This window comes from Macaca mulatta, chromosome 9 (genome assembly GCF_049350105.2).
Source record: "Macaca mulatta isolate MMU2019108-1 chromosome 9, T2T-MMU8v2.0, whole genome shotgun sequence".
In the NCBI taxonomy this organism is placed as follows: Eukaryota; Metazoa; Chordata; class Mammalia; order Primates; family Cercopithecidae; genus Macaca; species Macaca mulatta.
The window spans coordinates 134488878-134511802 of NC_133414.1; the positions used below are offsets into that span (position 1 = coordinate 134488878).

Sequence of the window (22925 nt, forward strand, 5' to 3'; positions counted from 1 at the left end):
AGCTACCGTGGAGCTATTGGTATCCAAGGGGACTCTGCAAGGCTGGCGTAGGGGGCAGGAAAAGGCCTCTAATAGTAGCTAGTTGTGTGCTGCTGTTGGAGAGAGGTCAACAACAGCAGGAATCAAGGAGAGTCTCCTCTTTCCTTCTCCCCTCTCCCACTTTACAGTCTCTCATCAGTACCTCCCATTGGCAGAGAATGGCCTCAGATGGGGTCTAGGAAATACTGTTTGCAGACTGCCAGCCCCAGTGCCACAGAGCCTTTGAAAATTAGAAACTAGAGATATCCACAGGTGCTAATAACCAGTTCTGGTGAGGGGTATTCAGTGAAATAAACCTTGCGTATGTGGTTGATAGGAATGTGAACAAATTCAACTTTGTGGGAAGATGATTTGGAAATGCCTATAAAAAGTTTAAACGTCAGCTGTCTTTGACCCAGCCAATCTATGTCAAGAAATTTATCCCCCAGAAATGCTAGCCAAGTGTGGAGAAATATATGTGTGTGATGTTTCATTGTAATATTTTATATAATTTCAAAAACCGGAAGTAGCCTAAGCGTCTATCATTAGGGGATTGACTAAATGTATTGTGGTGTATCCATTTGATAAAAAACATGGCCATAACAAAATAAGAGTTTTACCTGTGTTATTGTGTGATAAAAGCTATATTATATGTGGTCTGATATATTTCATCAAATCCACGAGAGTCATGGTGTTGAACCTAGTGAAGTTTTTCAGCTACTGCGAACATAAATTTACAGGTAATAAGTACAGTATTTGGTGTGTTATTTTTTTCTGTCAACAGTTATGAATGCAGGAATGAGGAAGTACTTCCTACAAGCCAATGATCAGCAGGACCTGGTGGAATGGGTAAATGTGTTAAACAAAGCTATAAAAATTACAGTAAGTATATGTATTTTTTTGAAAACTGTTCGCTGTCTGGAATTAATCTTTTCATTTTGAAGATACACCTACCAAATGTTCCCAGCTTACCAACAGGTTTCATACTCAAGCTTTGTTTAAAAGACAGGTGTTCAGAATGTGAATATGTTGTCTTGTACTTGGTGACTGTTGGTCCTTTAATCAGCCCATGATTGCCTTTTTAACTTATGAACCTAATAAGGAGATATATTACTGCAGATCTTAATCACTTCTTACAACGTTTCTAGAATATGTGCTTAGCACGTAGAGTTCTACCGGGAGGATATATTTTTTTCTTCTAGTATAGTGTAAGAGATTTCCTGCCACCTACCTGGGGAATAGGCACTTCTCTCTTCTAAGCCCTGACTGGGGATTGGGGTCAGAGAGGGAAAGAGTTGAAAACAGGAGCAGAACAAGGGGAGATGAAGGCTGAAAAATGAGGGATAGGGATAGGGATAGGGATAGTGTCTGAAGGGTTGTGGCAACCAGAGGGTCCTGCCCCATGTGACCCTTGAGAAGTTTGTCTCAGGCTCTAAACTTCCTATGTCCGATTTTTTTCCTTGCGTTCCAGGGCTTGATACCTTTCCCATGCTACAATTTCTTGCTTGTAATGTGTGCTTCTCTTCTTTTTTGGTTTTCTGATGAATATTTATTGATTATTTACACTGTGCCAGATCTTAGACTGAAGGTTTTACTTAAATGAACTGGAAAAGTGAGACCTAGAAAGATTAATCTACCAGTTTTATAGCTAGTAGATTATGGAGCTGGAAGTCCAGTCCAGTTTGTTGGACTCTGGAGCCTGAACTCTGAAGTGCAGTGCCTTACTGCTTCCTGAACAAAAACAGCCCCTGTCTCCTTACTCTTTTGTTCCTAAAACCAAAAACCTTTACTGAGAGAGTTTGCTAGTGTTAGTTTCCCTTTACACTTTTGTAGAAAAATACATAGTAGACCTGCATGGAATATGTTGGGAAGGAGTTCTTGTGTTGTGAGATTTGTGTCAATTGCGTTTTTGTTTTTTTTTTTAATAAAGTGCAATTATTTACTGACCCTAAGTGACGTATTCTCAAAGAATATGTGCCCTGAAAGTCAGCGTATGTTAGTCACTCGTTAGTTTTAATCTAAAATGAATAATTTCATATTTATATCACAACACAATAAAGAGTCAGTGTAGTTAAAGCTGTTCCCAGAGTTAAGTCGAATTTTTTTTTTGTTTTGCACTAGAACAGCTTGTTACCACATGACAGAAAACGCCTACGCACTGCATCTGATCTGTACATGAAGCAGAAGTTATTTTAGGTTTGTGCAGTTTTAGGAAAGCAATTTTTAAACCTGATTCAGACATACATATTCTTAAAAACTTTTAGCTAATCATTTTAACTCTTTTAATTAATATTCCCTGCTGAAAAATTTCTTTAGAAAGATAGTATCTCGTAACTTTACTAACTTCATGTTTTACAATTTGCAGTAACAAGCAGCACTGGTTTCTTAGTGCTTTAAGAGAAAAAGCAGTGAATTGTCTCAGGCTTTTTACCATTTTGGGGGGTCTTAAATTGCTATGTCTAATTTATCAGTGGTATGAAACAGTCTTATACAAATGACACTGGTAAACTTTTTAGCATGAAGGAAAAACAGATTAGAAATTCTAAATAGAATTCTTAAAAATACTTCTAAGTAGCTTTTGTGGTCTTGCAACTTTATTTTACATGTTGAAATTTTTATAGTTTTTAAGATAAATTTGTTGGTAAATGATTTTAATGTTTTTATAATTCACATTTGGAAAATATAAATATATATAAGATATAGAAATCCTTATTACTATAGTGATTAATAAAGTGGTTATAACTGCATTAAAGTGAGTATAGAATTGATAGCACTTATTAAAAATAAACTTTAGATAGACACACATTTAACTCAGGATAGCAATGAAATAATTTCCCATGCTTTAATAAGATATGCTTTATGTTAATTTTATTCCTTAAAAATCTTACCTTTTTTATGTGCATTTTATATATTAAGTGTATTAAAGTGTGGAATCTCTAATTTGTTATATTTTCCTATGAACATTGCTGATAATTTACATGTAGATTATTTGAAAACTTAAAATGTACATTTTGATATATGTACTTAATACATAAATCTTTCTATGGAATCACTCTCATTTTGGTGAACTGTATAATTTAGTGGTCTTTTAGTGGTCTGCTAAGTACTGTGTGATAAGTTAATTTTAAAATTTTAGAAATCTGAAATTAGAGTTTGGAAATCTAGTTGGGTGCCACTTGAAATTCTTTACCCTTTACAGTTGCTTTTCAACTTATGATGGGGTTACAGCCTTATAAACCCATTGTAAGTCAAAAACACAAGTTGAAAATCTATTTAGTACCCCAACAAACCCACTATAAAGTTGAAAAATTGTTAGTTGAACCATTGTAAATCCTGGACCATCTGTATTACACACGCACAAAAAGGAAAAGAGCAACAGTGGGAGAATCATCCCTGAAGGGGGAGTATCAATGACTGGAGTGAGGAAAATCAAATTTTAAAGTTTGCTTTCCACTGTTCATTTATAGTAATAACAACATAAATATGGTGGTTTCTGTTTCCTTATTGATTATTAAGGAATGTCTAAGATATATATCTGAACAGAGAGCCACTGTTTTTAAACATGTCTTTTTTAAAATTTAAAAATAAATATTCGATTTGAATCTAAAAATTAGTCCTTTGAATTTGTGACAGAAACTCCACAAGTTTGGTATATTTTTAATAGAAACTGGAAACAAGTAGATGTAGAATTCTCAGAAAGATTGTAAGACATGGGAGTTTGTGTCTGCACTAAGGATTTTTATTCTCAGTGAAGTGAATTGAACATTATCGCTATTTCTTTCTTTCTTTCTTTCCTCCTTTTTTTTTTTTTTTTGAGATGGAGTGTCGCTCTCTTGCCCAGGCTGGAGTACAGTGGTGCTATCCCAGCTCGCTGCAGCCTCCGCCTCTGGGGTTCTAAGTGATTCTTGCGCCTCAGCCTCCTGAGTAGCTGGGATTACAGGTGTGCGCCACCACACCCGGCTAATTTTTGTATTTTTAGTAGAGACTGGATTTCGTCATGTTGTCGAGGTTGGTTTTAAAACTCCTGGCCTTGAATGATCCACCCAGCTCGGCCTCCCAAAGTGCTGGGATTACAGGCGTGAGCCACTGCACCTAGCCCAACATTACATTATCATTCAGTGAATTGAATATCAACTTTCCTTTTAACTTTTGAGAAACCTGCAGCGTTTTTATGTATTTCACGCATAAATACTTAAATCTGTTTTGTTCATCTCTTTATTCTCTAGTTATTTTTACCTTTTCTTTTCCTACTATTAGAATTTCCTACTACTAGGATCACATGGAAATGCCTGCCAAGAATACATTCAGATCTCCTACACAAAATGCAGGGACGTAAAAAGATAGAAAGCCAAGGAAAGGGAGAAAGGCAGTAGACAAAGAAACCAAGTGGATTCAGTGTCTGATATGTGCCAACTGCCCAGTGGAATCACTTTTCTCATTTTCATTGGACACTTGGGTGGTTTGGGGTAGGGTTGTATCCTGAAAATGTCTATCTTAATGGCTGAATGTAGACCATGTTTTCTAGTGGGACCTATCGTTTTTAAAGGAGTTATCCATATTCATGGATATTTTGCTTGAACTTTTCTTGTTCTTAGGGAATAAGATGATTAAAGTTAGATAATTTTTATAGTAAAATGCAGTTCTAAGTTAACTATTAGCGTTTGATTTTATTATAATGACAAATTAGAAGCAGTGAGCTTAACAGCATGAGCAAGGACTTTTAATATACTGTAATTTAAGAAAAATGGAAAAACCAATATAAATTTCAGTATTTTTAAAATTATTTTAAAGGTTTTTCTTAATAATTCCGATGTCTAAGTAAACTTCTTGAGAGAATAACGGCTGGTTTTCTTATGGGTCACCTCTTAGCAGCACCTCTCATCTAATCTAGTTGAATAGATTGTTTTCTTTCTGGTTTCAAGTTCTCTTAATGCTGTTTTCTGTTCTCAGTGAGATCACCAGGCCATATTTTCTCTGTCAGAATAATTGAAATATATGATGCTATTTATTAGAAAATATAATGGGCTTCCCTAGCAAATCGTTCCAGGGTATACTATCCTAATTTTATTTGACAAGGAAAGTTATCTTCATTATTTTATTGCCTTTAAAAAGCACTCCAAAATGTGCACGTTCTTAGAAGCATTCAAGAGGTATTCAGGATTCTCTTCTCTTTCCTGTTTTCTCTCTCTTTTGTTTCTGCGGATGAGGGCATTGTAGTATGAATATGAACCAGAGGCTGGAGGGTTGGGCTTAAGGCCTGAGAGAAACCACTTCAAGGGCGGCAGGTGGGGAAGAAAGGGAGAGGGAGTTTTAGAAGTCATCTAAGAGACAAGTCATTTATTATATCCATAAATTACATTTGTGTGGATTGGGATTTACTGTAGCTCAGCGTCCTTTCGTATACACATGGACCATGTTTGCTAAATGTTTTGCAAAATGCTGCTTTGCAAATCCTTATCTGCATTGTATACCCTCTTTTCTACAAATTGGGTGGGAGTAGCATCGTATAGAAGGAGAGCACAGGTTTTAGAGAGTGTTTCTCAATACGGTTTCTGAAACTCCTGCCTCAAAAATGTCTGGTGTTCTTGCTTAAAGTGCAAGTTTTTGGGCTGCAGTATAGATTTGTGGAGTCAGTTTCTGGGTTCGAAGCAGGGAAATCTGAAGTTTTAAATAATCTTCCTGGGTGATACCTTATGCACTCTAAAGTTTGAGAAACCACACTGCTTTGGAATCACACTAGTAAATGGTTTGAGCCTTTGAATACAATGTGAATGGTGTCCTGTAGTTCTACCAGTACTCTATTAACAGGAATTAGCTATATGACAAGCAAACTATTTAAGTTAAATATTTCTACACCACTACTTCTGTGATTGTCAGTAGTATTTGTCATAGTGTTTCTGAAAGACTGCAAGGTTCCAAATGCCCTTTAAATCATTGGAGAAAGACTAAATCATGTTCAACATCATAATTGATGCTAAGCAGATTTGATTACATTTTATTCACAGCCTTAAAAATGTATAATTTAAATACAGACTACGTGCTTAACAGTCTACAGATAGAAATGATTTACTCAGTACCTTATTTACTGAATAGATCACGTAAGAAAAGCTAAAATATATGTTAAAAATTTGTGATACCTTTGATTTTTTCATCCACTTTAGTGAGGTGTTAATAGGAGATTCTGCTGTTACCACAGTCATTGTTTTCCTGTACTTGTGAATGATTTATCATTGATCCAAGTATTGGAATTCCTTCTTTAAATTTCTAATGAAAAGTTTTGTTTTGAAACTTCTGATGTGTTTTTTTTTTTTTTTGAGATGGAGTCTCACTCTGTCACCCAGGCTGGAGTGCAGTGGCCGGATCTCAGCTCACTGCAAGCTCCACCTCCCGGGTTTACGCCATTCTCCTGCCTCAGCCTCCCGAGTAGCTGGGACTACAGGCGCCCACCACCACACCCGGCTAGTTTTTTGTATTTTTTAGTAGAGACGGGGTTTCACCAGGTTAGCCAGGATTCTGATGTGTTTTAAGAATTTTGCTATTTTTCCTGCTGACGTTGGATTCATCCATTGAGTCTTTCAGCATTTATTGAATACACTATGGTTTTGGTAATAGTCTCTGTCTTGAAGTCAGGAAAGACTGAATATGCCACAATCCCAGAATCATGGGTAGGAATGGAGAAAGGGAAGAAAACAGCAAAGAGCTGTAAACCAATTATAAGTGTGCCAGTAAACAGGGTCTAGAGCACAGCAGTTGGGCTTGGCAGAATTACACACACTTGGCTAGAATGTATTATAGTCAGGACCTAAACCTATATCCCTAATGCCCCTGAGCCTATTTCCTTATCTCTTAGGTGGGGGTAGAACCCCTATGCATAGGGTAGACAGGAGTAGTAAAGGAGAAAAATGTATGAAATAGTACTTGCCCGAGTAAGCACTCAGTGATAGCTATATTATAAAGTATTATTCTAACAGAAAAATTAGTGTGATAACTTAAAGGAGTACATATATGGACTGTAAATAATTTTTATATGTATTTGTCAACTATATACAAACAGACAATTAATTAGAAATTCTGAGAAAATAGGTTCACATGTATAATGCTGGTTGCAAAATGATTCATTTTATTTACTATTTCAGGTACCAAAGCAGTCAGACTCACAGCCTAATTCTGATAACCTAAGTCGCCATGGTGAATGTGGGAAAAAGCAAGTGTCTTACAGAACTGATATTGTTGGTGGTGTACCCATCATTACTCCCACTCAGGTAATTAGGTAACTCTTCTATTGCATGAGGGTCTAATTACTGTATATTGATTTTTATATTATTAAAACTAAAACAGGGCATCTTTGCTGAATTAGTATAATATTCAATTACTATAAAATATTTTTGTTTATTTCAAAAGTATTTATTATAAAAAATTTGGAAATTACATAATGTTTAACACTTTATCATGATTTCTCTGAGCCTTTCTTCGGTGTACTTTTCACCTCAGAAATGGAGATATGAGTTGTATATTACACTTTGTAAACAGATTTTTTCACTTACATCATGAACATTTTCCAAGTCATCAGAAATCCTTTTACATCATTTTTAATGAGCACATAGTAGTTCTTCCATGGATTTACCATAAATTATAAATCCTCTATTGGACAAATAGAGTTCCTTTTCCTTTTTGTTTCTTTTACTTTTATAAACAATGCTATGAAGAATATTCTTAAAGGAGAAATTCCTAGAAATAAAATTGCTGAGGCAAGAGTTTGCAAGTAGTAATTTTTAAAATCTACTTTTTCTACAACCTGGTCTAAGTGAGCTAAACAGAGGACTGGGATTTTAACTCAATTATATTTCAGAAGTAACCATATGCTAAATTAAGTCTTTATTTGAGTTTTAGGAAAAATATAAATTTATGAACAATTTTTGATGAAATTAAAACTCTTGTCTGAGCTTGAATTTCTTGTTTTGCTGTTGAAAAGGATGAATTTGTAATGGCTACTAAGTTACTGGTAGTTGAGAAAGCAATAATTTTAAAGTAATCAATTGGTATTGCTAAGCTTGGGTATTTTCATTACCAGTGTGCCTTTTGAACTTAAAATAAGACTTTGACACTTTATAAATCTTTTAAGTCAAATTGTATTATACTCCACATTTTTCAGGTCTTTTGCTATGGGAGGGTGATTAGTGGGATTAGAAATCTTACAACATTAATTAATTAATTAACTATTGAGTGCTTTATGCTTGGCAAAGGGTATGTTAATGAAGAAAATTGACAAAATGAACAAAATGAACAAAATATGACAGCTCTATGCTGTCATAGAGCCTACATTTTTCACCAAAGTTGGATTAAAAAATGAACTAGAATTGTGTGTTTACTTTTTCCAAAAGTAATGATTTTAAACTATTAACCTTCTGGTTACTATGTAGCTAGATTAAGCTGGTATTAATCTAGCTGGTATTATGACCTATGTTGACATAAGGGGTAAGACTATTTTCCTGTAGTTGTGTTAAGATATTGTATTAGTTAGTATCTGCGGCTGTTTTAATTTTGTCTAGAGTTAAGATTTTGTTGCATTGTAATTTTGGTATAGATCAGTCCTTTCTAGGATTTAATGGGGGGGGTGTAATTTTAAAACTCTCAGAGAAGTTTATTGCATCATTTATTTTGTAGTATAGTTTTAAAAATTATAAAATAATATATATCTATTGTAAAGGGCAAAAATTGGTAAATTGGATCTCATCAAAATAAAAAATACTTGCTCTATGAAAGCCCTTCTTAAGAGGATGAAAAGCTACAAACCAGGAGAAAAATTTGCAAACCACATGTCCAACAAAGGACTTTTATCTAGAACATAAAAAGAACTCAGAACCCAACAGTAAAAAACCCAAGAAATCCAGTTAGAAAATTCATGAACAGATATTTCATCAAAAGATAAAAGATACACAGATGGTAAGTAAGCACATGAAAAGATGTTCACCATCATTAGCTAGTAGGGAAAAAATAAAAAGTAAGAGCACAATGAGAGATGACTGCACACTATCAGAATGGCTAAAATAAAAGTGACAACACAAATGCTGCCAAGGATGAGGAGAAACATCTCTCAGGTGTTGCTGGTGGGAATGAAAATTCGTATAGCCACTCTGAAAAACAGTTTGGTGTTTTTTTTTTTTTTTTTTTGTGGTTGTTTTTAATAAAAGTAAGCTTGTGATTACTATACAACCCAGCATTTGCAGGCCTAGGCGTTTATCGTAGAGAAAGGGAAAATTATGTTCACATAGAAACTTGTGCGTGAATGTTGATAGCAGTTTTTTCCTAATAGCTAAAAGCGGGAAACAACTCAAATGTCCTTTAATGGGTGAACAGTTAAACAACTGGTCATCCATCCATACCATGGAAATACAGCAATAAAAAGGAATGAACTCTAGATATAAGGAACAACCTGGACGAATCTCTAGAGAATTATGCTGAGTGAAAAAAGATAATCGGTAATCTCAAAAGATAACCTGTTTGTTTCCATTGACATTATATTTTCAAAATGTCAAAATTATAGTCTTGGAGAACAGATTAGTGGTTGCCAAGTGATTTAGGGGTAGGAGCTCTAAAGTTTACAAGGGAGCCTTGGAGTGATGACCAATTCTGGGTCTTAAATGTGGTGGTAATTACACAGATCTACACATGTGATAAAACTGCATAGAACTGTATAGACACACATAGACAAACGAATGTGTGTAAAGCTAGTGGAATCCGAATATAGTGTGTGGGTTGTGCCGATGTCATTTTCTTGTTTTTGATAATGTTACACAGTTTCCCTTTGAGGGGAAACTAGTGAAAGGGTACATAGGACCTGTTGTACTTTTTTTGGGCGGCTTCTGGTGAATCTGTGTAATTATTTCAAAATAAAAAGTTAACTCCTTCCCCAAAAAAGAGCACTGGTGGCAGGACTTGTGCAGAACAAGAGGAACAGAAATTTGTGCTTTAATCAGTGACAGGAAAATTATGAGTAAGTATATCAGATTAATTAGAAAACCCTTCAAAAATCTGTTTCTAACTAATCTAAGGTGGATTTTAAGATTTTTCTACTGGGATAGCATGAAATAAAAGTATGCTGAACAAGCAAGAAAATTATTTATTGTGCTTCATTTTAGAAAGAAGTAAATGAATGTGGTGAAAGAATTGACAGAAATAATCTGAAACGGTCACAAAGCCATCTTCCTTACTTTACTCCTAAACCACCTCAAGATAGTGCAGTTATCAAAGCTGGATATTGTGTAAAACAAGGAGCAGTGGTGAGTAGCTTAACAAAATACATGAAATAATGAAAAAGGATTATGTTCTAGCAAACTCAAATTAACATGGAAATTGCTTTATTTTATGAAAGACCCAAAGTGAGAGACCAGCATGCTGAGGAGAGTCAGGAGATAAAATAGGGAATATTCTATGTTTATAATTCAATGCTGTTATTTGCTTGGTTTGCACGGGGCCGGGAAAGTTAATGCCCATTACCACTGACTTTCAGTTTAAATGAGCTTTCCTAACAGTTTAATGTTTTAGAAAGTTTTTCTATTGATCTCCGCTCATCCTCGGGAGTGGGTCAGGGAAAGAGAAAGTTTTTCTATTGATCTCTACTCATCCTCAGGAGTGGGTCAGGGATCGAGAGCTTTAGTGGGGAGATGGCAGGCCAGGGGCAGGAGAAAGAGTGGGGCATAGGAGGGTCTCTTCCTTGATTAGGCATTGGGCTGACCTCAGTGGTAAGCTCTCTGACCTTGGGCTACTTACTTAACCTCTCAGGCCCTCAGTTTCTGTCTTAAGGAATATCATATAAAACCTACCATCTAGGATTTTGTTTTGTTTTTGTTTTTTTAAGAGATGTAAATAAAAAAGGTGTATTTCCCTTTGCACAGCACCTGGTACTTAGTAAAAGCTGTTATGGGTTAGCCCAGGTATTCCCACATAGTTCCATGATGAATTTTTTGCAAGAGCAAGTAAATTTACCAGTATTTCTAAGGTTGCAACATACCTTAGTATTTAAGCCATTCTTTCTGTGTGAACTAAATCTTTAGAATTTCATGAGAAAATTAACTGTGAAGTTTGGAAGTGTTTAAGTCTGAGTAAAGAAATACTTAAAAATTATTTTGGTGGTTCTGTTTGATTTCTCATCACTTTTTGGCAACTCTTAATTGTTTTAGGGCAGCCAGGGGAATGTCCTTTCACCTGTTTGACCTGCTTTAGGCTGAGGACAAAAATGCCGGTGAGGGCAAGGTTTTCTTACTGTAGAATGTCTGCGGGTAGAGTCAGAATTCTCATCAGGCTGTGATGCTCTGTTGTGTGTAGATTGAAAGCCCTAATTTACACACAACTGAACATCATAGCCTGATGGTTCCTTTTTGTTTTACTCTTAAGTCCAAAATACCAGTCAGAGATACTTAAGTGCTTTTGCAAGAACTATATTTTATTGACAAAAAATGTGTGTACAAAATAGGTTTACTTTATTAAATATTTAGTGCTTTACTACTACGTATAAAGTACTTGTGGAAGAATTCATGCATTTTTACAGATGGAGAAACTTGATGTGGTTTAATAACATTTCCTGTGTTTGCTCTTTACATGGGGCGGGCGGGGGCGGGGTGGGGAGTAGGAGGAAGGGGAGGTGCTTTTAAAAAAAAAAAAAAGTTGTAACACTAAAGATATGAAATAGGCTGGGCACGGTGGCTCATGCGTGTAATCCCAGCATTTTAGGAGGCCAAGGTGGGTGGATCATCTGAAGTCGGGAGTTTGAGACTAGCCTGACTCACATGGTGAAACACTGTCTCTACTAAAAATACAAAAATTAGCTGGGAATAGTGGCAGGCGCCTGTAATCCCAGCTACTTGGGAGGCTGACGCAGGAGAATTGCTTGAACCCGGAAGACAGAGGTTGTAGTGAGCCAAGATCGCGCCATTGCACTCCAGCCTGGGTGACAGAGCAAGACTCTGTCTCAAAAAAAAAAAAAAAAAAAAAAAAAAAAAACCCACATAAAATCATACAATAAAAGATGAAAGCCAGGCACCAAAAATTGAATTAGGAATTCAAAGCCTGGGTAGCTAGAGAGGGATGAGGTTTAATTTATCGCATCTCTAAGGGAAGTAATGAGATTTTTTAGTGCTTGGCATGTCTGATTGTGGATTCATATCAGGGTAATTAAGTGGTGACTAACATTTGACATTCTTAGAAACACAAGTCTTATGTCTGTGTTCATCTCCGGTAGATGAAAAACTGGAAGAGAAGATATTTTCAGTTGGATGAAAACACAATAGGCTACTTCAAATCTGAACTGGTATGTTGTTATGTCATAAATGTTGCTGTAAGAATGTTTGAAAAGTGTTGCATTGTAGTGATTATATGTAATTTCTTGTACTGTTCTCTAGTTTTAGAATAAGTCTAGTTTTTAGAGGTACATACAGTTTATTTGGCTGTGATGCTTTTGGTTAATGATATTTTTCTTAAATACATTGTTAAGTAAAAAGATCCTATATTCAAAGCGGCATTCTACCTTGAAAGATCTGAAGATCTCAGAATCCTGTAGTCTATAAATTTCCACTAAAGGGGCTGTCCTCTTGGGGGGTTAGCCCCACGCGGAGTAGGGAGAGAAGGACATCCACATGGGGAAGGGGTGGTGGCAGAGATGGGAGAATGGTCACATACACACTGATTGATAAAATCAGGAACTATATTAAGGATAATAGAAGCCAAGTCTTGTCAGAGAAATAATACTTTTTGGTGAATGAATGTATATTTGTATGTATGATGAGGAATTAGATATTTGCATAGTTTCAAAGTACCTATCTACTAAAATAGGTATTAAGTATTATACAAAGGCCGAAAAAGAGTAACATTACAGTGCCGAAAGTGGTGTAAAGAATTCTATCTGTAAAAGTCAACATTTAACCCTCTGTATTTCTACCTTCTCTTGAGATTTTCCTTACCTATTTCACATTGACTCATAAATCACTTCACATAAGATGTTTTTATCCTCCCTGAAGGTAGAATCAGAAATTGAAATTCCCTATTTGCCTTGTTTGCGTTGCATCCTTATTTAAAGTATTGTAGGGTGACCTGAGTCCTGAAATAGCTTTTTGGATAAATTGAGTGCAATTCTGTAGTATAAATGTTTATCCTAACTCTTCTTTTTGTGTGGGACCTTTGAGAGGGGAACCTTATGCTTTATTTGAATGAAGTCACCAGAACAGCATCGTCCATTAGAACTTTCTGCACAAATGGAAATGTGCCGTATCTGTATTGTCCAAGGGCACTAGCTACATGTAGCTGTTGAGTGCTGGAAATGTGGCTAGTGTGGCTGAGGAACTGACTTTATTTCATTTTAATTAATTTAAATTTACATCATTACACACAATGGCCACTGTATTTGCTAGCAGAGCACTAGTGTATAGGAAGGGAATATTTTAAGATTCACCTCAGGAGTCAGCTCTTCTGGGAAGCTTTTAGACTCTGGGTTAAGTGTCTTCTCCTTATGTGCCCTGTAGTACCCTGTGCATACTTGTATCATAATGTTCTTCCCAGGGTTTGGCAGTCACGTGCATTCTTGTCTTTGCAACTAAATTAAATGAGCTTCTTAAGGGTAAAGACTCTTGTAGTCTTTTATGATCACAGGGTCTGGCACTTGGTAGATAATAAGTGTCTTTGAATGAATGAAAAATGGCATAGCATAGCCAGAAGAGTCATTTTAGCATGGGGCTTTCTCAAAGCTTAAGAGCCTCAACTGGAAGTAGTAGTTACTTGGTTCAGAAAGTATCTGCCTTGTTGTCTCAGAGGCTACACTTGTGCTTGGTTAGCAGGTTGTCTCATTGATTTTATTTAATGCCAATACTCCTGGGAAGAGTCATTCATGCAACAGACATTCATTGAGCTCTCCATGAACTTGGTGCACTCTTCTGGGAACTGGAAATAAAAGAGAATAATTAGCAAAGTTCTCTGGCCTTCAGGAGTTCAGTTTTGATGGGGAAATTGACATGTGCCCCCATCATCAACAGTAGTTTTAATAATTTGGATTATTTTTAGTATTTAGAAATTGCAGATAAAGCCGAAAACCTTTAAAGGTCAGTAATTATAACTATACTTAAGTTTTCCTAATTTTACAGGGTATAGTTTATCTCCTCTGGTAGTTCTTTGTTCTTCCTCTCAAATTTCACAGAATAATGCCCAGCATACAGGTTTTCAAAGCTTAGTATTTCTGTAATAGTTCTTGTCTCAGCTCCCTGTCCCCCAGTTTTAACATTTCTGAAATCTTAACGGTATGTCTTAGAGTTGCTAAGGGTGAGGGGCAGCCAGGCTGCAGCTGTGCTGTAGTTGACTGCTTGCCATATGCACAGTACCTTTGGGTAAAATCCAGAAGACACCGGCATCAGCATGTGCAGGAAAGGGTGCTGGCAGCTTGGGAGGAAATCTCAGGGACACCATGAAGCATTCTTAAATGCTGCATCACCAACACTCTTTTTGGCACAAAGAATGACTTGGAGTGAAAAACATGGACATTGGTGGCTCTAAGTCAAAAAGTGATTCAGAAGATCTGGAATCTGAATGTGAAATCTTAAAAACTGTAACCAGTTTATCTTGTTTATATTTTTCTTTTTTATATATGCTCAAGAATAATACATGATAAAAATGTTTAAAGTGTAAATGGGCTCTTTTATAAAACCTTTTCATCATGGAAAAGTGTAAACATACACTTTCAGTAGACAGAAATAATACATGGAACCTGCATATACCCATCACCTAGATGTCATAATTGTTAACATATGGCTCAGCTCGTCTTGTTTCTTCTGTTTCACCACCCACCTCCTGCTTCATATTTTGAGGCAAATCCTAGATATTCCATTTCATCCGTAAATATCTCAGTGTGTGTCTCTAAAAGATCATTTAAAAAATTTAAAAATACGTATAAAAGACTTAAATGCACAGCCGAAAAACTGGTGAAAATATTTGCAACATATATTAGAGATAAAACTTATAAGAAATCTTAAAAACTGAGGGGATTTTTCCTCACCTACTTTGCCCTCTTTTCCTTCCATCAATCCCAAACAATTCAGACCCCTGTTTATTAGGTGGGGCAAAGCAACATAGGCATCCAAGAGGGACCATTGCAGCCTTGTGTGGGTGTCAGAGCCTATGCAGGACAAGGAGGCTGTCCTCTTGGGGGGTTAGCCCCACGTGGAGTAGGGAGAGAAGGGCATCCACATGGGGAAGGGGTGGTGGTAGAGATGGGAGAATGGTCACATACACACTGATAAAATCAAGAACTATGTTAAGGATAATAGAAGCCAAATCTTGTTCAGAGAAACAATACTTTTTGATGAATGGATGTATATTTATATGTATGATGAGGAATAAGATATTTACATAGTTTCAAAGTACCTATCTACTAAAATAGGTATTAAGTATTGTACAAGGGGGAAAAGAATAGCATTACAATGAGGAAACCTGGCAGATACCACTTTACTCAGGTTGGTCAGATGATTAAAGTGAATGTCATTGGTAATGAGATAAATTGAAATCACCTGACAGGACAGCGGAAGACGAAGACAGCATCACTTCTGTGATACCCCTGCCCAAGGTATGTAATCAGAATCCCATCATGAGGCACACCCAAATGAGGGAAATTCTACAAAATAGCTACCTTGCAGTCTTCATAGAGTGAAGATTATGAAAGTCAAGGAAGTAATGAGGAAGTTCCAGACTGAGGGAAAGAAAATATTTGACAAGCAGATGGTGTTCGTGCTTCTGAACTGAATCCTTTTGCTCTAATAAAAGACATTTTGGGCACAGTTTTCTGATTCTGATGATTGTATTGTGATTATGTAAGAGAATGTCTTTGTAGGAAAAGTATTCAGGGGTCATGTGGGACAGGTCAGCAACTCACTCTGAAATGGTTCAGGAAAATTAGTTCTTTGTGCTGTATTTTCAATCCTTGTATAAATTAATGTTTGTTTCAAAGATTAAAAAAAGAGAGAAAATGGAGGGGAAAATATCTATCTGGTAGGCAAATGAACAAAAGACATGAATAGACAATTCATTTAAAAATTTAAATAGATCTTAAAATATTTAAAAAATTCAGCATCACTGATAATTAGAGAAATGCAAATTAAAACTGCAATGAAATATTCTCATCTGTCATGAGAAGGTTGTGGCTGAGTGAAGAGATTGGCAAATCCCCACCTACCCTTCCCAAAAGCAAGTGTAAATGCCATTCTGTAAACAAAAGGAATCAGGAACCCTCGGCGATGTGACTGATTTCAGAGTTGGGGCGTATAAAGTACAAACAGCTCAGAAAGTGAAGTTGTGCCAGAGAATAAGGAAGTGGCTTAGAGAATGAATGGAACATGTCAAAAGGACACAGAAATTACCTTGAAGGGACTGACCAAAATGCAGACAATTTAAAAACAAGATAAGTAATTATAGTAATGGAATATAACCCATAGAATAAAATAAGTCATGAATAACTAAATGGAGAAGGAAAAATATTTCCTTAGAGTAAAATTCTATTTAATATATGTAGATAGATTGATGGGGTTAGAAAAACCACCATTTGGCAGCCACTAGTAATGGTTTCAAGCAAGAGTTTTCAGTGTTTGATAAAACTAGTTGCAAAATTATGATGGGAAACCTGGTATTATTATAGGCTCCAAGTATCTCCCCACAAGATACTTAACAATGACAAAGAGAAAAAGTAATTTTACAGTTACTGGCAAACATGGCCTTAAGCAAGAGATCAGGGTTAACACCCCAGTGACAGGACAAGCCACCATCGGGTGTGTACGTCCTAATAGTGGTCCACTGAGAAGAACAGTGTCATGCCTGTGGCTTCCTGTCAAAAATGTATAACCTGAATCTCAGCACGAATGTCAGACAAACTCAAACTGGCAAGTGTTCTACAAAAATAACTGGCCTGGACTTTTTTAAACTCTGAAAAACGAATGAAGAACTATTCCACAGTTAAAGGCGACATGACAGCTACATACATGGTATGATCCTGGATTTAACTCTGGATCAGAAAATAGTTTTTGTGCTCTAAAGAATACGAGTAGGGCAGTTAATGAAATCTGAAGATGGTCTGTAGATTATAGTATTGCATCAGTATTGAGTTTCCAGTTTTCATAATTGCACTGTGGTTATGCAAGGGCACATCTATGTTTTAGGAAATACACACTGAAGTATTTAGTAAAGATACATCATATTTACAACTTACCTTCAAGTATTTCAGGAATCTATATATATACATATACTCTCTCACACACATATATAAACATAAACAGATAATGATAAAGCAGATGTAAAATATTAACAGCTTAGAAAACAAGGTGTAGGTTATACAGAAATTCTTTGTACTATTTTTCTAAATCTCATTAAGTGATAAATTATTTCATAATTAAACTATTTTGTAAAACTTTTTTTAAAAGATCTGTGATTTTTTTTTTAAGAAAAAGCACTCCTGGCTGGGCGCAGTGGCTCACGCCTGTAATCCCAGCGCTTTGGGAGGCTGAGGTGGGCGGATCACCAGGGGTCAGGAGTTTGAGACCAGTCTGGCCAACATGGTAAAACCCCGTCTCTAATAAAAATGCAAAAATTAGCTGGGCGTGGTGGCGGACGCCTGTAATTTCAGCTACTTGGGAGGCTGAGGCAGGAGAATCCCCTTGAACCCAGGAGGCAGAGGTTGCAGTGAGCCGAGATCACGCCATTGCACTCCAGCCTGGGCAACAAGAGCAAAACTCTGTCTCAAAAAACAAAACAAACAAACAAAAAAACGCTCTGTCATGGTTTAGTTTTATTTTTGGTGCTACATAAAGTAATGATATGTCTTAATTTCATGCTGTCATATTCAATGAAATATGTATATTGTATTTTATGGAATGTATACTAGAAATACGCTATTAGGAACCAGTTTTATTTTATATTTGTATCTTATATCTACTTTGTAACCTTGGGTGAGATACTTAACATGTCTAATCTGCAGTTTCAGCACATGAATAGTAGTACATGTGTTGTAAGGTTGTGGAAAGTGTGAGATAAAAATTAAAACCTAGCAGATGTCTCAGCGCTTAGTAAATGTTCAATTTTGTATTTATATACAAGTGATATTTGTAAAATAACAAATTTAAGTCAAAGAAGCAGGATGTGCATTTGCTCTGCTGCCTTGTATATCAAAGTGACATTCCGGAAAAGGAGGTGCTGCGCGTACTGGTATGTGGGTCCGTCGGGGAAAGTCTGATGGCTACTAGCTTTTAATAAGCTACACTGCCCTTAAGGTCAGAAATAACGTGAATAAGGCCCGTATGCAGTTTTTCTTCTTTCAAACAACAGTGTATATAAGGTTATAGTGTTTGAGCTGTTCAGATGCTGGATGGTTTAAGAAGGTAGATTTATTTCTGAGATGTGTTTCAGCAAAGAAGTATGATTTTCACATGGGTCTCCAAATAAGACAGCTAACGTTTGAAAGGATTTTAAGAATAAACATCATGTATCTGTTTTTTATTTATTTATTTATTTTTTGGCCAGGAAAAGGAACCTCTTCGCGTAATACCACTTAAAGAGGTTCATAAAGTCCAGGAATGTAAACAAAGGTAAGGAACCACTCTGACTTGATGCCTGGTACAACTTATAAACACAGAGTAGTGCCTTAGTTTGAGTAATGTACTTACAGATTACATTTTTCCATATTAATTGTATTTATTTTTAACTCTTTATAGTTGAGATATGCTGGAATTTTCAAAACCCTTAGATTGAAGTATTGAACTGTTCTGTTCATTTGAAAACTAAAAATTAGGAAAGAATCCTTTATTTGTTTCTTTGAAAACTAAAAATACTGAAACAGCTTATTAATGGAAAGGAATAAATTTAATGTGAACAACTTATGGTTAGACCCTCAGATTTGACAAATTGATGTATTAATTTTAGTGTTTAAAAGATGCAGTAGAATAGAGCTTTACAAGAAAATGTGTTAACTGTGACAGTGTTTCACCAAACTGATTACTGAAAACTCTGAACTTTAAAGTTGCTTTATGAACTTTTTCTAAAAGTAAAACTACATAAAATATGTAAAATCTTACATGAAAATAAATGGGAAAAGATAATTTGGATTTGTCAAATCAGTACTTTACCTCCTTTATTTATTGACACATACTGGGTACTGGGTAAACAAATGAAAGAGAAACTGTCAAACAACTGCTATTTTACTATAATTGGATTTTTTTTTCATACAGTGACATAATGATGAGGGACAACCTCTTTGAAATTGTAACAACATCTCGAACTTTCTATGTCCAGGTAAGATACTTATTTGGCAATTAATAGATCCTCTTGACAAGAAATTAATAATTTTAGAGGTGAAATAAGCATAAATAAGCACTTGAGGTTAAAAAAATATGACAACTGTAATTTACCAGCTTAATAAAAGGATGCTATATATAGAGTTATTGGTGGGGTTATATGTTCAGGAAGTGGGAGTATTTGTTATGAATTAGTGAACTAGAACTAAGTATTTAGAGAAAGGGAAATGCTTTTAATTTAGATGTTAAGTGTGTACTTTCAAGTTGAATTATTTTTGCACATATTTTAGAATTTTGATTTTTCTATTATATCATTTTTTGGTAACCTTATTAAAAAAACCCATAGTAAAAGTAGACAGTAGATCTATATAGTTTCGCTAATACTAGGCATCCTGTATTTAAATTGTACTTTTCGCATACCTCATTGAATTATTTAAATGGAAAATTTTAAAAAACGATTTGGGCCGGGTATGGTGGCTCACACCTGTAGTCCCAGCACTTTGGGAGTCCAAGGCAGGCACATTGCTTGAGTCCAGGAGTTCGAGACCAGCCTGGGCAACATGGCAAAACCCCATCTCTACTAAAAATACAAACATTAGCCAGCTGTGGTGATGCAGGCTTGTAATCCTAGCTACTTGGGAGGCTGAGACACAAGAATCGCTTGAACCCAGGAGGTGGAGGTTGCAGTGAGCTGAGATCGTGTTACTGCACTCCAGCCTAGGTGACAGAGACCCTGTCTCAAAAAAAAAAAAAAAAAATCAAAGGATGATTTATTTTTGTTTTATTGAAGTTAAATATGCTTATTCCAGAAAACTTGGAAAATATAGAAAGATTTCAGAAAAATGTGGTTTATAAAACACTCAGTCCCACATTGAGGCAACCATTCTTATGATTTTGCTCCCTTTCTTAAGGTATATATTTTTATAGTAGGTGGGGTCATACTAAATATAGCGTTATATCCTATTTGTTTCTTATGTTGTTATTTTTTTCCCATGTCATTAAAAATTATCTGAAAACCTTTTAGAACTGCACCATACTCCACTGTATTGATGTTCCACTAGTAAATTGTTTCTGTATTACTCTGTTGCTGAACATTCATATGCATAGTTTTTGTACATTTATTGCAATAAACGATGTGATGAAAAACGTCTTTGTGCATTACTTTGCCTGAATTATTTAGGGTAAGTTTCTAGAGTGAGATTAACTATCAGAGCATGACCCTTTCTGTTTTGTCAAATTGATTTCTAGAATTGTATTTCCATTAGTAAGGAATGAAGTATACTCTACCTTTGGCTACTTTTAGTTTTTTTTTTTTTTTTTAAAGTCTTTATTAATATTACTTATTCAAAAATGTCCTGCATTTAAAATTTTTTCATATTTCTAGATTCGAGAAGTATAAGGGATTCTAGAATCTAGAAACAAGAGGCAGTATATCTGCAGCCCGCTTGGGGCCTTATTTACATAGTAAGGTTTAAAATTCACATTGAAAGCCAGACCTATCTGTCAATACTTGTTGTAGGCTTTAGGGTACTACTAGAAATTATTTCCAGAAAAATAATATGTAAAAGAATGTCAATTTTAAAAAATTACACAACTACATAAATATTCTTGTAGCGGATTCAGACAGTGTAGCAGTAGATAGAGTGAAATAAGAAGGGTTTTTCTTTGCCTTCCTCCTCTCCTTGTTTTCTCTCTGGAGGTATTCATTATTGATGCCTTTTGATGGGTCTGATCTTGACATTTTAATGCTCAATTTATGTCTCTGCATAGTTAAGACCTAGCAAAACCTGGTTTTAAAAAATGATTTCTAAATTTTTTTGGAAACAGTTGCCTTAGAGTGATTTTATTGATGACAGTATTTAAGTTACCAAAATAAATACATTGGCTTTATAGAAGTGGAAGGTGATTTTGAGGAAAAATTGTTTGAATGAGTTCTTTTTTCCTTTAGGCTGATAGCCCTGAAGAGATGCACAGTTGGATTAAAGCAGTCTCTGGCGCCATTGTAGCCCAGCGGGGGCCCGGCAGATCCGCATCTTCTGTAGGTTTCCTGCCCTCTGGGGTGATACTCCCTTGGGTGCCCCCCATCCTGTTAAATTGTTTTCCTTCCTCTCTCCCAATCCACCTGGTTTCTTTCTTTATTGAGATTTATTTGCATGTTGACTTTTATACCAATTGAACTTGCAAAAAATAATGCATTTTTAATTTAATGCTTCGTTGTAGTGTTACGTATACATAACTTTCTGTGCATTGTATTGTGTTAAATGCACAAGCAGGGCAACTAAAGAATAAACATTTCCTTGCTTTGTTTTAGGAGTTCTTACTTGTCAGTAGCTCTAGATTTGGCATAATTTGACAGATTCTTAGTATAATGTGTGGCCTGATCATGTAAGACTTTTAGTTACACAGTTTTGTGAACATCTCAATTTCCTCCTTACTTCCTCTGATTTCAGTTCAGGTTTTTTTGTTTTGTTTTGTTTTTTACCTTTGGCTTAACCATGCCATACGATCACTGAGCAGCTGGGGCCTTAAATGCAGTTCAGTGCTCCCAGTGTTTCCATTTCATGTTTTAATTCTCATCTTAAAACCTGCTTTAAAAGCCTGCTTCTGAAAACTACCATAATTATCTTTGTGGTAGTATGGTAATAAAATTGAAATGCAACTAAACATTCTGCTCAGAAATATTTTTTAAAAGATTTTTCTTGTATTCAAGTACCTAAGAATTAGATTTGCCTTTGGAATACTTTGGCCACTAATCTCAGATCTGAAAATTTAAAGTATCTTAAAATGTAACACTGCCATCTGCAGAAAGTAGTCTCATATGTAGCATGATAGCCTTTATTATCTAGATTTACTATGATATATATGCTAGATACTTACACTTTTAATATTTTTTTCTGATAGTATAATAATACTGCCTTTTATTTTCTGGTAGTGATAACTACAGATAATAGAAATCAATGTTTCTGATTTCTTAATTGTCATTCTCTTTATATCCTTTTTGAAATATCTAAGAAGTCACTTTCATAGATGTTCATTTTGTAACTGCCTGTATTTTATGTGACTTTTTCAGCAGTCAAGTATGAGACTCTCTGCAAAAACAATGTCTGTTGGGAAGAGGAAAAGTTGGAGAAGGATGTTTGTGTTTTGTGCTTTGTGGTGGGGGCAAATTGGACTATCTAGCTATGACTGTCAGCAGAACTTTCTCTTTTCCTCCCTCTACCCAGTATAGGTTAACTCTAATCTTAGCTTTGCACTGTGTTCCAGATGCGGCAGGCCAGAAGGCTGTCGAACCCTTGTATACAGAGGTATACATCAAGAGCTGGTGAATGCAGCACGTATGTGGGCTCTCACGCAAACGTGCCTTCTTAGTGGAGGGCCCAGACTTACTCACTACTTACAACTGATCATAGAAAGTTGAGTTAACCAAACTGCCTTTTGCAGTTATCATAACTGATTTTGTCAATACTAACGCAAACTGTTTCACTCTAGTCATCAGGTTGGATATGTGTATTTAAAAATAAAAATAAAACATTACAAATAAAACTTTACTAACAGAAAGAGACATTAACATATAAAAATTAATATACTCAACTGCTG

General features: G+C 35.6%; 1 protein-coding gene across 2 annotated transcripts in view; it reads left to right on the top strand.

The window, feature by feature from the left end:
- PLEKHA1 (pleckstrin homology domain containing A1) overlaps positions 1-22925 on the top strand; it is a 57111-nt gene that overhangs the window by 30425 nt on the left and 3761 nt on the right. For both annotated transcript variants that reach the window (XM_001103307.5, XM_077947744.1), the window contains exons 5-11: positions 803-900; positions 7155-7280; positions 10158-10298; positions 12257-12325; positions 18559-18623; positions 19263-19326; positions 21277-21366. In XM_001103307.5, coding sequence (XP_001103307.3) covers positions 803-900; positions 7155-7280; positions 10158-10298; positions 12257-12325; positions 18559-18623; positions 19263-19326; positions 21277-21366 — 653 coding nt within the window. The remainder of the gene's footprint in view (positions 1-802; positions 901-7154; positions 7281-10157; positions 10299-12256; positions 12326-18558; positions 18624-19262; positions 19327-21276; positions 21367-22925) is intronic.